This window comes from Neurospora tetraspora, assembly GCF_033439725.1.
Source record: "Neurospora tetraspora strain CBS 560.94 chromosome Unknown B0H65scaffold_1, whole genome shotgun sequence".
Taxonomy (NCBI): Eukaryota; Fungi; Ascomycota; class Sordariomycetes; order Sordariales; family Sordariaceae; genus Neurospora; species Neurospora tetraspora.
In genome coordinates this window covers 2,018,259-2,031,671 of record NW_026944383.1, presented here as the reverse complement: position 1 = coordinate 2,031,671, position 13,413 = coordinate 2,018,259, and the positions used below count along the sequence as shown (strand labels likewise).

The 13,413-nt window shown below is 51.9% G+C and overlaps 5 protein-coding genes across 5 annotated transcripts; 4 read left to right on the top strand and 1 right to left on the bottom strand.

Annotated features, from left to right (window-relative positions):
• Positions 1-406: 406 nt before the first annotated feature.
• B0H65DRAFT_562703 (uncharacterized protein) lies at positions 407-1,692 on the top strand (the record flags this gene model as incomplete). The annotated part of the gene is made up of 3 exons (XM_062830210.1): positions 407-742; positions 824-964; positions 1,023-1,692. Coding segments are annotated over 3 exons (918 nt in total), but the record flags the coding sequence as incomplete, so codon positions are not given.
• A 1,693-nt stretch (positions 1,693-3,385) lies between these two features.
• On the top strand, positions 3,386-4,252 carry B0H65DRAFT_417212 (histone-fold-containing protein; the record flags this gene model as incomplete). Its single annotated transcript, XM_062824076.1, has 4 exons — positions 3,386-3,467; positions 3,533-3,559; positions 3,813-4,072; positions 4,145-4,252. The coding sequence occupies 4 exons, from the start codon at positions 3,386-3,388 to the stop codon at positions 4,250-4,252; spliced, it is 477 nt and encodes a 158-aa protein (XP_062685968.1).
• Positions 4,253-5,322: 1,070 nt separating this feature from the next.
• Positions 5,323-6,865, bottom strand: B0H65DRAFT_448988 (uncharacterized protein). Its single transcript, XM_062825932.1, has 4 exons — positions 6,366-6,865; positions 6,018-6,069; positions 5,707-5,891; positions 5,323-5,570 (listed from the first exon to the last, which is right to left on the bottom strand). Exons 1-4 carry the CDS (start codon positions 6,468-6,470, stop codon positions 5,526-5,528), a joined length of 387 nt encoding a protein of 128 aa, XP_062685967.1. The 5' UTR covers positions 6,471-6,865; the 3' UTR covers positions 5,323-5,525.
• A 1,411-nt stretch (positions 6,866-8,276) lies between these two features.
• Positions 8,277-10,757, top strand: B0H65DRAFT_514450 (DHHC palmitoyltransferase-domain-containing protein; the record flags this gene model as incomplete). Its single annotated transcript, XM_062828642.1, has 2 exons — positions 8,277-9,557; positions 9,588-10,757. The coding sequence occupies 2 exons, from the start codon at positions 8,277-8,279 to the stop codon at positions 10,389-10,391; spliced, it is 2,085 nt and encodes a 694-aa protein (XP_062685966.1). The 3' UTR covers positions 10,392-10,757.
• A 540-nt stretch (positions 10,758-11,297) lies between these two features.
• B0H65DRAFT_18500 (methyltransferase TYW3-domain-containing protein) lies at positions 11,298-12,889 on the top strand. Its single transcript, XM_062821562.1, has 2 exons — positions 11,298-12,011; positions 12,089-12,889. The coding sequence occupies exons 1-2, from the start codon at positions 11,448-11,450 to the stop codon at positions 12,821-12,823; spliced, it is 1,299 nt and encodes a 432-aa protein (XP_062685965.1). The 5' UTR covers positions 11,298-11,447; the 3' UTR covers positions 12,824-12,889.
• The last annotated feature ends 524 nt before the right edge of the window (positions 12,890-13,413 follow it).

The following is a 13,413-nucleotide window of genomic DNA, read 5'->3' as shown; positions in this document are numbered from 1 at the left end:
AGACAAGTTGAAAGGTTTGCAGCCTCACAAACAGTTGCAAGCGCAAGTTGGATGCTCTCATTGCACGCATGCGCAAAGCAAGCACTCAGCTGCCAACATGGATAGAGTTCGTCCGAAAAAGAAGTCACGCAACAGTCCACAATGAATCACCCACTGCATCTCTCCAACTATGCATTCGCGCTTTAGGGAAAACACAAGATAGATAAACCGTGACAATCCTAAAGACTATCCCCTCCCGTACATCACCATCACTTTTCCCGGCTCTAGAAATGCCATGATGAACATCCCCGGTAAATCATTGTGTTGTCGATTCGTAATCCGGAATTCGGCCGGGTCTCCATCTGCCCCGCAATCGGGTTGCCGGGGATTGTGGTGGGGTTCACAGGCTTCACCTTTTGTTGCAGTTGGTCCAAGTGCAAGGCGTCACCATATAAAATCTCTGACTTCACAAGCTCCCCGGGTTCCGAAGGAGAACAACGACAACGGCCACAACTATCACCAGCAAAACAAACATCGAAGCGTATATCCAGCAAGCCACACACTATCGAGCACAATGTCTGGACCCAAAGTCATCATTGTCACCGGCGGAAGCAAGGGCATTGGCCTTGCTGTCGTGCAGGACCTACTGAAAGCCAAGCACAAGGTTGTCCTTGTTGCCAGGACGTCCTTTGGCGTTAGCGAGCTCGTGAAGGTTTATCCAGACCAGGTCAAATTCCTGTCCGCCGACATGACAGTGCCCGATGTAAGTGGCGATCACTTGAAAGTTGATTGAGGACCATGTGTTTATTAACGTATCTAAAAGACTGCACACAGAGCTGTGGAGCTTGCTCTCCTTTCTTACGGAAAGCTTGATGGTGTTGTTGTCAACCATGGAGTAATTGATCCCATCGCACGTCTGGCCGATGCTTCCATCGAGGATTGGAAGAAGTGCTACGATGTGAACGTCTTCAGTGCCCTTTCCATTGTGAGCTTTACACCCCTAGACCAATGCGATCGAATAACAGGGCTAACACAATTGTCAGGTCAAAGAAGCCATCCCCCATCTACGAGCCACCAAGGGCAAGATCATCTTCGTATCCTCGGGCGCCGCTTTCAAGGCATATGCCTCTTGGGGAGCATACGGCTCTTCCAAGGCCGCGTTCAACTCAATTTGCCGCCACGTTGCCGTGGAGGAGCCAGACGTCACAGCAGTGGCAGTCAGCCCAGGACGGGTTGATACCGACATGCAGAAGGAAATACGCGAGAAGGGCCAAGGCGCCATGTCAGATAAAGAGTACGCTGACTTCGTCTCGGTCTTCGAGGAAGGTAAGCTCAACAAGCCTGAGTGGCCTGCCCAGGTCATCGCGAAGCTGTCACTTGACGCCAAGTCTGACCTGTCCGGTAAATACGTCGAGTGGAACGGACCGGAGGTTGCGGAGTATCGTGAGCAGCAGTGTGGTACTAGGAAACTTTTGTCTAGTTAGCAACCATATCTGGAAAAAGTAACGAAGACAGGAGAAGATAGTAATGGGGCAAGAAGTCAGTCGAAAGATGAAAAGGCTGTACTTGTATCAACATAGAAATTCAGTACTAGCATGGAAGTAAGTTGATTCATCACATTGCCATGTTTGTTTGTGCTTGTGTTCGAGAAAGTAAAAAAAAAAATGTACCTACTGTGTCAAGTCATCACTAGAGCGCAAGCGGCATTCCTACCTCCATGACCAAACTGTCTGCAACCATTGAAGTGGAAGATGGGACAGGTTGAGCCACTTCTTTGATAGGAAGCCATTGCGCAAAAGCAATCGAGCATCTGTATTGGTCCGGGTCTGCACCTGGACGTTAGTTGTAAATGACACGTTGAAGTCGGCGCGTCGACGAGATTTGGTTGAGTCGAGATGGTTCAGGAAAGTTGTGTCCGTCATGAAGTGTCGGAATTGGAATGAAAAGTACAAAGCATCATGGTGTCGGCTCGAAAGTAATCCATGTGGTACAAGACCACAGGAAAACGGCATACCTGATCATGGTAACCATTGCTGGACACTGGGAGCAACTGTTAGCAAATCTGCTGACGAGGTTGAAACTCCAGAACACAAGAACACAATGGTTCGGTTTCGATCAGTAGTGACGTTTGGCTTGTCGGTGTCTATCACCATAATTGTGTATGATAGGGGCGACACGAATATTCTCCTCATAGAAACCCAAAACCATTGCGTTCTTGTGCTGGCGGGGGGAAGGGGAAGATGTTCTTACCTATCATGAACATTGCTGGGAGTAACAATAAGCAGTCCAGTCAAGTGATCCAGCATGGAAACATTGCAGTTGCCTGCGTGTCCCAATGGAAGCGCATGGTGTCGCGACTGAAAGAAAGTAGAAAGGTGAAGGAAGGAGGCGCTGAAGAAAATCGGAAGTTAACGACGCGACGGATGGATCCCAAGTTTTCTTTTGAACAACGGAACAACGATTTCGGCGTCAGAAATTTGTGGTGGGGTCCCAGGGAAGGTCCACTTTCACTGCTGCGAGTGGGCCAGAGCCTGATTGGGACAGTGGCACTTGGCATTCCTTCACCAGTTGCGACCAGGTGATCAAACCATTGACCTCAGAAGCTCGGACAAAGTGGTTGCCCCTGGTGCGCGCAATGAGCCAGGACCAATCGCCCAGTTGCCGTTGGCGGCAGCTTCCAGGCCAGCCGCACTTGTGGTTTGGAGTGAAGGGAGCGGTGCCAATGTGTTGTGTATAAAGGCAACCATCCTCACCGGGGCACCTCCGAGCTCAAAGGGAGCTTCGGCTCCCCTAACCATCATGCAACTCGACCTCATAAAGACTTCAAAACACTTTGATTACACCGGCCGCATATCTTGAGAGATATCACTCGCCCAGGCACCTCAGTTGGGGATTTTGCATCTTCAGCCACTATACCTAGCTCGTCGATATCCGACCCCTCGAGGCATCAACACACACCACCCCACGACGACGCACGTAGGAGACTCTCACGTCTCCCCATTATCCATCAGCCAAAATGTCCGATCATGAATTTGGAGGTCCGTTGTCACTCTGTACAATTTGCCGCTGTTTTATTTTTTAGAGTTTTCCTCCAAGTCCATTGCCCATTTGCGTACACAGACACGGTCGAGTTGGCCCAATGATGAAGCCACTCAGCCTTACACTCAAGTTGAGTGGAGTGAGCCTCACTCATGAGTCCAAACCAACAACACTCCCTTTCATCCACTCCTTCTTCACTACCTATTGTTGAACTTTGAGTGAATAAGAAAAAGCACGTCACGATGGGCTTGCTGCCTGGCGAGTTTATATACACGCAAAGCTGTGTTGTACATAAACAACAAGGTTTTACACGACGTCTTCTTCACCCCCTTCCTCAACCGAGCAATATGGCGATCACCTACTCAAGATGGACAAATATTCCGGCTACCGTTATGCATACGCCTCGGAACCGTTTATTGTCTCTGGGTCTGGGGTCCGACCGCTTCCGAGTAGCTTCCTTTTTTTTTCAGTGGTACATATCAAAGATCTTTTTTGACTAACTAGATTACTGTAGGCAATGATGACCTCTCCCTTCCCAAGGGTACGTTAACTTTTCAGTAATGATATTGGGATGTCATATCATTTCGAGATGTGGTGGTGGAGGGTGATTCCGAGCAGCCCGAGGCCGAAAGGATAGGCTGCAGCTTGGTGAGCTGGTTGAGATGGTATCTTGCTGCCAAGAGGGTGCCTATCCTCAAGCAAACGAAATATCGGATTAACCACGCTCACCACACAGGAGCCTTCAGGTCTCGGGCTGCGCAAACTCCAGAGGTATGAGCTAACTTTCTCTACAGCGACGGTCCAGAAGATTGTGAGCGAGATTCTGCCATCATCGACTGGCTTGTCATTCGCCAAGGAAGCAAGGGATCTTCTCATCGACCTCTGCGTCGAGTTCATTTCACTCGTATCGTCCGAGGCGAACGAGATTTCCGAGAAGGAGTCGAAAAAGACAATTGCCTGTGATCACATCACGCAGGCGCTCGAGCGGCTCGGTTTTGCCGACTACGTCCCTGCCGTACTAGAGGCAGCTGCGGAACACAAGGAGGTTCAGAAGGTAGTGAGACATTTACTCTCCGTTCGTCTGTGTCTTTACGTTCTCTTGTGAAGCTAACTCACACCAAAATAGGGACGAGAGAAGAAAGCAAACAAGTTCGAGCAGTCCGGCCTAACACTCGAAGAACTCGAGCGGATCCAACGGGAGCAGTTTGCCGACGCCGCGGCGCGACATACTTAGGGGGGGGCAATCCGCGTCGTTGCCGACGCCTGTGTCTTCACAGGAAGTGCCCGAGCAACAACCGAAAAAGCGGAAGGGGTCGCCTCGGAAGCAGCAGAAGCAGAAGAAGAAGAAGAAGGAGGAGAAGCCTCAAGCCGATACCGAGCAACAGCCGAAAAGGGGGAGGGGGCGGCCTCGGAAGCAGCCTCTAGTTGATACCGAGCAACAGTCGAAAAGAGGGGATGGGGCGGCCTCGGAAGCAGCAGCCGCAGCAGCAGCCTCCAGTTGATACCGAGCAACTTATCTTACAGCGGAACCAGGAAGGAGGGGCCCAGCTACAAACGGTTGAGAAAGCGGAGCCAGTTGGGAATGAGAACCTGAACCACCAAGAGCTGAGCGAGAGGAAGGAGGATAAAGAAAAGGGAAAGAGCGACTGGCTGGCTACAGTGCTTAGGTAGTACGATCGGTGGACTGCTGCGTATCGACAAGAAAGAGGTGGACCATCAATCGGGAAGAGCAACCCCGGGCCTGGGTGAGCTCTTCCTGGACAGTCGGTGTCAGAAGGCCACTACTAAGCTGAGGCGTGGGAGCAGCGATAGATGAAGGACGAAAGCAAGTTTGCACTGGGCAATCGGAAGAGGACATAAAGTTGAGAGAGCTTTGCATTTACGTGGCGTTGAGTTTGTGTTTGTTTGGGGTCGGGTTCTGATATTTGGGGTGCGTGGGATTTGTTTGGTTGGATGGCTTGGGAGGATGAACCATCAGGGGATTATTCTTGACTGGGATGTGCACCTTATGGATAGGCGGACATACCTTGGGTGTTTCCGGCGTCAAGTTGTCGGCATCACTTTTTTTTTATCTTTGTAGGAATATCAAGCGAGGGTTATGGTTCGTTAAAGGCCAAGCGGGACATATGTGGTGATCTTGCTCAAGCATATATGAAGCCACCAGATTTGAACTTGGACGATGACTATACATTCTCATCCCAAGAGGGTGTCCATCACCAGCTTACCAAGTCTTTCCGACTCTGAATTACCGTCAAAAGTATGAAGATGCTGTTGAGAGGCAAGAACAAAGACCTTTCACATTGTATGGGGTCGAGGGTGATATTATAGACTAGTCTTTCTCTCATGATCAACCAAAACCGCCCAAGAGAACTGTTCATTGGAATCTAGGTGTATCTACAAGTGTCGTGATATATGACTTGGGCTCATTTTCAGAGACAAGCCGTTCCACTCATGCCGCTTCCGCAGCAATCTCTCTCCCATGATGACGATAACAGAGAGATGATAATTTAGTAGCCCTCCTTGCCCCACTTGTTGTACTTCTCGTGGAGAGACTGTAGTAGAAATCGCTGTTAGTCATCTTGTTCTTTCTTTCTCCCCATCTTCCGTGGTGCATGCCCACCCCTCGGTTTTGGGAACATGTGATATCAGGAACACGGAGAGCTGTACGGGGTCGTTTGTGATTCGTACCTTGGGGAGGGTGACGGCGGGGATAACGACAACGTTGACGGCGCTGGGGGCGTCCTTGGGGGCAGCGGAGGGGTCGCCGCCGGGGTAGTACTGGTACTTGCCAGCGCCCGAGCCGGACTCCCAGGGCATGGAGTCCTTGGTCTGGGGAACGGCAGTCTCGGCGGTAGAGGTGGTAGGGTTGCGGCCTTTGGGTGTGGTGGAAACAAGATGTTAGAGCTTTGTTCGTTTGTTTTGCACCCTTTGGTGGAAGCTTGGACATAGCTCCCCGATAGGTAAGCTAGCTATAGCTTGGGGAGAGATAAGAAACATACCGAAGTAGTAACCGGCACCAAGGAAGGCGGCAACCATGACACCACCGAGGACCTATACTCAGAGCAACACCAATTCCCACGTTAGCTTCCAAGCTTCTTTGCTTTTCTTTCGTCTCCTCTTGTTCTGCGCGACCAATGCATCAAATCCCGCTCCTCTCCGCAACACACCCAACCCGCCGCGCGCGCATTTTCGAAGCTTTTTCTCTCCATCCATTCCCCCGGCCCGGCGCAAGGATCCAGCTCGCCCAAAGCTCTTCTACGCCTCCCAATTCCGGCTGTTTGGTACGTCGATGTGTTGAGGGGAGAAGCGAGGTAGGATGTCCCCCCTATTTTTCAAATTTCACGCACCAGAATCTCGGGGTTCTTCTTGGACTCGGTCTTGAGAGCCTCCTCGCCAGTCGTCATGCGACGGACGGTGGTGGAGAAAGCACGGCGGGCAATGAAGGAGGCCATTGTGATTGTGATTAAGTCGGGCTGGACGCGGGTTTCGACGAACGGGTCAACGGGGGGGTTTGTTGTCGAGGTCGGTGGTGGGGTTCCGGCGAACGGGAGGTAGCTATGGCGTCAGGTGCGAAGGTGTTTCGGGGAATTGAGAGCTTTCGGCTTTCGATGATGCAGCAACAGCACAAGCTTTGAGGTTTCCGGTGCACGGACCCCTTGACGGCCTGGACGGGTGGGTTACGGGTCGTGGTATGATTTCGAGGCTTGAGAAAAGGCTTGGCGTGTCTTACGTAACGAGCTGGTTGCCAAGTCAAGTGATGGTGCTGGTGAGCACTCGCTAGCAAGCTTCATCATTGGTCAGGTCCATGGCAAGAGCAACAGAGATGTCAGGGTTAGGGTCAACTATGTGCTCAGCTGGTAACAGTGTGTCGGAATGGCTGATATCGGACGGAACAGTGGGCCCGGCAGAACCAAACAGCCAGCCAGCTGAGCTCCAGCTGTTTGCCCATGTGTGACGGAAATCTGGAGTACATACATGCTGCGTGCGTATGCAGCCACTTTGTTTGTGGTGATCCGAGTTTGAATTACCTCCGGGCTACCTGCATTCCGCCCTCCGTACCTCCAAGTTTAGGCATGTCCGTTGTCAGCTTCACAACCTTATGGCACCGCGTCGAGCCATTACTATCAGAAAAGGAGCCCCAGGCATAAGAATCGAATCTTGGGAGAAGGTTGATAACGAACGCTAGGTTGGCTCAGGGGCAGCTTGGCACTTCAGGCACACAGAGGAACAGGCACGCTTCAGCAGTGAAGAGGTGTGTCCGTGGAGTGGGGTCACCGCGATCACTAGCCCAAAGGGTGCCTCGGGGTTGCCTTCTCACCTGGGGCTGATGGGCAAAAAAGAAATGACGACGGTGCATGGATGACACGGCCCATTTCAATATCTCGAACAAAGTGCATTTGAAATCGACTGGGGGGATTTCCAAGGTTCCATTGGAATGTTGGAGCCAAAGGTCACCCAAAAAAGGGACGGGTACGCTGAGAACGCTCCTGTCAATGCGAGGCTCTTGGCCAACCACTCCTTGCAAACCAACTGCAACCCATCCCGTTGCACAACACTTTTCGACTTTTTGACTCGACCCGAGGCCAAAGCCAAACACCACTCTCTCTTCCAAAGGCTGACATCTCGCTCAGCCGTCCACTCCTTAACACAGCTGGAAACCAACAAATTCGGATTACGGATACGCTCATTATTTTCCGATACAAGGGTTGACTTCGCCGCATAACGACAACACTCCTTCACCAACGACCCGAAACACGCACACACACCGCAATCCCATTGCTGCTGCAAATAAGCACCGCCAACTGCAACAGCAAAACGGCAACCGACCTGATCCTGACACATCAGCGACCAGCCAACAACCCCCCAACCTCGACCTACGAGATACCGTACCCTACCGAAACCGTTGTATTGTGCCGCCATCCCATCGATCCGAGCGTCATTGCGTCAAGCACTCCTCCCTCCGTCTGATCTCAATATCCCGACACCCCGTGTAGCGCGCCCGGACCTCGAAACCCCCAAGCGACGTCGTTTACGTATACTTGACACTGCCGACACCACTGCGCCCCGGTTTATTGTCCGCCGCAGCTTGTCGCATCCGTCGCCGACCTCCTTTCCCGCCGCTGGGAAACTCCATCACCTTCATTCTCGAGTTATAGCCATGTTATAGCGTTGGATCTCCGACACTAGCTAGACATCACACACACACACAGTTCAGACGCGATCGACTGCGGGACTTGGGGGATTCCCTAGCCGACACGATGGCATCCGAAGAGGGACCCTCGAGGTCAGCCTCCCCGACAAATGTCGACAACACGTTCCCACAGTACCCTCCTCGAGCCGAGCTTACCGTTGCTGGCCCTCCCAGCGTAATATCTTCCCGAATGACGGATATAGGTACGGAGGATGGCCAAGGATCAGATACAACACCACGAGGAGGAGGCCCTTCGAGCGCCAACCCCCCTTCGAGCGCCAACCCCAACAGGAGGAGTGGCTTCTATTCGGACACACAGTCTCGTCCCGAGACGTCTGGGACCGGGCTATCATCAAGGGGCCCGTGGGCGCAATCGGTATCTCTTCGCCAACACATGTCAGGGAAGCGAGGAAGTATAGCCGGGAGCATCGGCAGTGCAGGAGGCCGTCCCATCAGCGCTGCGAGCAGGAGTCATGTCCCGTCTCTAACGTCACATGGCTTCTTCCGCCCGATGAGCTCGCAGAAACTCCAGGCGCAAAGGGGTGCTGCGCGGCCGTCAACAATGAACCGCCCATATGTGATCACCGGAGAAGCAGGAGCCCGTACTAGTGTCATCTCAACTGGAAGCGGTCGCATAGGGGCACAGATTGCCGAGGACGCAGAGCTGCGTATGCCCTCCAGGGGGACCGAAATGACGGAGCAGGAAACCATGGACCGCATGACAGCCAACACGAGCCCCACCAACGGATTTTTTCCTACCTCGAGCGTTACGGATAGCGTCCGGCCGTTGCAGAGACCCGTCGATGCTCGAAACATTACCGTGGAAATGAACAAAGACTGCAGAGAAGGAACCCCGACAACACCACCGAGGTCACCAACGAGGACATCTCGATCTTTCAGGTCCAGCTTCTTGATGCCGAGGATGAACGAGTCTGGGATAACGGGGTCCAACAGAGAGATTGAGGGCGGAGAGAAGCTACAATCGGCTGCCTCGTCTCCCAACATCCCACCCCAAAATTACGAAAGGCAAAGGGCCAGACACAAAAGACGTGCGAAAAGGCAGAACCACCCGAGTCTTGGAAAAAACTACGAATACTTCGAGGGAAACACTGTTTTCTGCCTTGGAGGACGGTTCCAGAACACAAAGCAACGCCCGATAAATATAGCAACCGGGTCACTAATTGTTCTTCCTTGTATCCTCTTTTTTATCTTCTCGGCGCCTTGGATTTGGCACAACATCTCGCCCGCGGTACCCGTTACATTTGCTTACCTTGCTTATATCTGTGTATCTTCGTTCCTACACGCGTCGGCGTCGGATCCAGGGGTATGTTACGGCTTGTTGATCTTTGTGAGTGAGTGTTGCGCTGACATATCCTAGATTCTGCCGAGAAATTTGCACAAGTTTCCTCCTCCTGAAATGGACGATAGCCCGACGGGGCCCCCAACTACCGACTGGGTTTTAGTTCACTCGGCAGAAGCTTCCACAGCAGCAATGGAGGTCCCGATCAAGTACTGCAAGACATGCCAGCTGTGGCGTCCTCCACGCGCTCATCACTGCCGCTTGTGCGACAACTGTGTTGAGACCCAAGACCATCACTGTGTATGGCTCAACAACTGCGTTGGTCGTCGCAACTACCGTTATTTTTTCACCTTCGTCAGCTCGGCAACCGTTCTTGCTCTGTACCTTATCGGCGCCTCCCTGGCACAAATTCTGGTGTACAGGAAGCAGCACCATATCAGCTTTGGCCACGCGGTCAATCACTTCCGCGTACCATTTGCCATGGTCTTTTATGGGCTCCTGGCGTTCCTGTACCCGGCTGCGCTTACAGGATACCACGTCTTTTTGATGGCCCGGGGCGAGACCACTCGCGAATACCTCAACTCTCACAAATTTCCAAAGTCGGATCGATACCGCGCTTTTACCCAGGCTAACTGGCTCAAGAACTGGTTTGTCGTGCTCTGCCGGCCAAGGCCGCCGACTTACTACGGATTCAAGGTCAAGTATAACCAGGGTGACCAGCGATTCGGATCACATCGGCGCTGGCAACAGCCTGTGGTTTCTGACTCGAAAGAGGGCATGGAAATGCAAAACGTTTCGCCGCAGTTACCTCATACGGGATTCATGGGGCCTACAGCGTTGCGAAACTCGAATAATGGATCTGCGCCGGAGGTCAGGGCATGATATTAATGGTTGCTTCCGCATAGTAGTTTATCATTTTTGCCCATTTATCGGCGTTCCTGTCTGACCTTTATACGCACGCACAGCACAGCACACCTGCAAAGCCATCTTTACATATACCATTAGTACGCATCAACGCATCATATTTTTTCATGTTTTTATGTTGTCCTCTTTTCTCTCTCTTGTTTGTCAGATACCTAACGGCATGGCGTTACGTTTTTTTTTAAACCTGCGCACCGGGCCCAAAGAAGAGTTTTTTTTTGTAGTTGAAAATGACAGCGATCATAAACTTGTATACAGGAGGAAGAAGAAGAAGAAGAAGGAGAAGAAGATTAAAGTCAGGATGAAGAAAATGGGGGAACAGCGCCCTAGTGGCCCGTACCTCAACGGCAACGCATAGGGAGCAGTAACGAAGGAGTTGGACGGACAGGCCTCATTACTGTACGAGTTCTTTTTTATACCCTGATGAGAGTAGCTTGTTTCCAAACTTCTTTTGCCTTTTTAACCAGAACTCTATAATACTATATGTATCAACCTCACGTGGCTCGGTTTGTGATGATATATGTTCCGTTGTTATCACGGTTGTCATGCTCGGCTTCGCTTAGTCGAGGCTATATAGACAGATACACCGTAACGGCCGGCGCGGTTATGATCAATCCTCGGTTTCAAGAATACAAACAGCCGATTTCTGACATCAGTTTCAGAAGATGTTGCAATGATTCCAGCGAAAGTTCACGGCCACTGGAAATCGTAGGTTGAGAAGGTTGTAAAGGGGGCTCAACTTGCATAACTGAAAGGGACCCACAATTCACAAAAGAATTGTTTGAGAGCTTCACTGACACCAATCTCACCTTGCCAAAACAAGTCGACCAGCACTCAACAGAGTCACCATCCACCAAGTGCCAGTCTCCAGCTTTTCAGTTCTTGCACCTTTTCTACCCTCGCATATCGTCTATCCGAGACAATACAATTCTTTTCCCCTCACCCCATTCCAACCCCAACAACTCCCACCACGCGCGTCACAAACAGTCCTTCAGAACCAAAACCAAAAACAAAACCATGCTCCCCCCACCAACCCCCTCCTTCCAAACCCGCAAATCCAGAATCCTCTCCCAGCTCTCCGTCCCCGACGCCGAGTACACCGACGCCTCCCCCAAGGGCTCGGTCGACGTGGCCATTCGCGAGCTGATTGACGAGATCAACCATGGGTACGAAGGGCTGGTGACGACGAGCAGTTGCGCGGGGAGGGTGAGTGTTTATTTGGAGGGTGTGAAGAGGAAGAAGCAGGAGGATAAGAGTTCCAGTGGTGGTGATGGTGGTCAGGGAGAGGGTGGGAAAGACGGAGAGGAAGAAGAGGGGGGTGAATTGGAAGATGCGGCAAGGGCAGCTACGGTGACGGCTAGTTCCTCTGGAGGTAAAGGCGGAGGGGAGTGGTTGTTTGTTTCTCATGATCCGTTGGAGACGGTTGATCCGAGCACGGGGAGGGAGCATGATGGGAAGCATTGGATGGAGGTTTTTGGGTTGACTGGTGGGAATGGGTCTGGGACTGAGTCTGGGGATGGGGATGGCGAAGAGCAGCAAGAGCAGCAGCAGCGGTTGATTCACTTCAAGTTTGAACCCATGGTACGTTTTTATCATTCCCCCATCCTCCATACAATCTCCGTCCTATTGAACTCAAACTAACACAAAAAACGCATTAGATCCTCCACATCCTAACCACCTCCCCATCCCACGCCCACCTAGCAATCCAATCCGGCATGACCTCGGGCTTCCGCGAGACCGGCGCCGTCTCCATCTTACCCCGTTTAACTGCTCCCTTTTTCTCCTCCTGCCACCAGTGTCATACTCACCAGCACCACCAGCAACCACAACAACCATCATTATCATCATCATCAACACCACCACCAGCAGCACCAAACTCTTCCTCAGCAGCAGCAGAGACCACCGCCACCAACACACCAAACCCCATAGTAGCCATCCGCTCCATGGGCCTCTCCTTCGAGTCCCTAATCGGCGCCCAACGCGGTTCTTCTCAAAGACAAGCCCTCGTCTCCCCGGAATATTTATCTCTGCTGGTCAAAATTGCCAATGAGAGGTTTGAGGAGAATAAGAAGAGGATAGCGAGGTTAAGGGAGGCTTTGAGGCTGGCTTTTGGTGATGAAGCTGGTGCTGGTGTTGAGGAAAAGAAGAAGAAGGGTGGCGATGCAGGGGACTGGGAGGATGCTGAGGCTAGGAAGCAGAGGAAGAGGGAGGAAGGGTTGGCGAGACGGGAGGAGGTTAGGAGGAGGAAGGAGGAGGAGAGGGAGAGGAAGAGGAGGGAGGAGGAGGGGAAGCAGCAGAAGCAGGAGGATGAGGGGAAGCAGGAAATTAAGGAGGGAAAAGAGGGCAAGGTGGATTTGGCGGAGGTGGTTTTGCAGGTGCCTGATGTTCTGTAGAGATTCTTCGGCGGTCCCGTTTTGACACACAATATCAATCAGCAGAAAGGACTTGACCAGGCTCTTCGTTGACGTGTGCTGTTCTCTCTCTTAATACGGTCGTTTTAGGGGAATATAAGCTCATGTTAATCTATGCCCTTGACCATCCCACTCTTCTCTGTCTCTCTTCTTTATATCGTTTGTCCTGACCTGAATGACTGACTGAACCGAAAGCCTAGCCTTTATTTACCATTGCTCCAAGCTCCAAGCCTTCAGCTTCTTGACTTTTATGCCGTCTATGATACACGCTCACATACACAACACACTGGCTGCACTACCACAGCAAACCAAACCAACCAGCTGCTAACTCTGCGTATCATGTTGATTGACTGCAGACGGATTTCAACTAGCAGCTTCCCATTTTCCCCTCATTGTTCATCCAGACTCGGTTCCCCCTTTCGGAGAAGACCCATCTGGCATCGTTATCCCCCTTCCATCCATCTCGCCAACCTTTTCCACACTTGCTTGGGCTTTGTTAATATGAGCGTGTCACAAGGTGTTCCTTCCCTTCCTCACACCTAGGCCCCCCACGAACATCCGTACCCAGTCCA

What these genes read in the sequence shown, in the direction of transcription:
- B0H65DRAFT_448988 (XM_062825932.1), bottom strand. Translation starts at nt 6,470, where the DNA reads ATGGCCTCCTTCATTGCCCGCCGTGCTTTCTCCACCACCGTCCGTCGC. An exon ending in AGAAGAACCCCGAGATTCTG is followed by an intron (nt 6,070 to 6,365) that starts GTGCGTGAAATT and finishes CTCTGAGTATAG; the next exon opens with GTCCTCGGTGGTGTCATGGT. An exon ending in CCGCCGTCACCCTCCCCAAG is followed by an intron (nt 5,571 to 5,706) that starts GTACGAATCACA and finishes TTTCTACTACAG; the next exon opens with TCTCTCCACGAGAAGTACAA.
- B0H65DRAFT_18500 (XM_062821562.1), top strand. Translation starts at nt 11,448, where the DNA reads ATGCTCCCCCCACCAACCCCCTCCTTCCAAACCCGCAAATCCAGAATC. An exon ending in ACTTCAAGTTTGAACCCATG is followed by an intron (nt 12,012 to 12,088) that starts GTACGTTTTTAT and finishes AAAACGCATTAG; the next exon opens with ATCCTCCACATCCTAACCAC.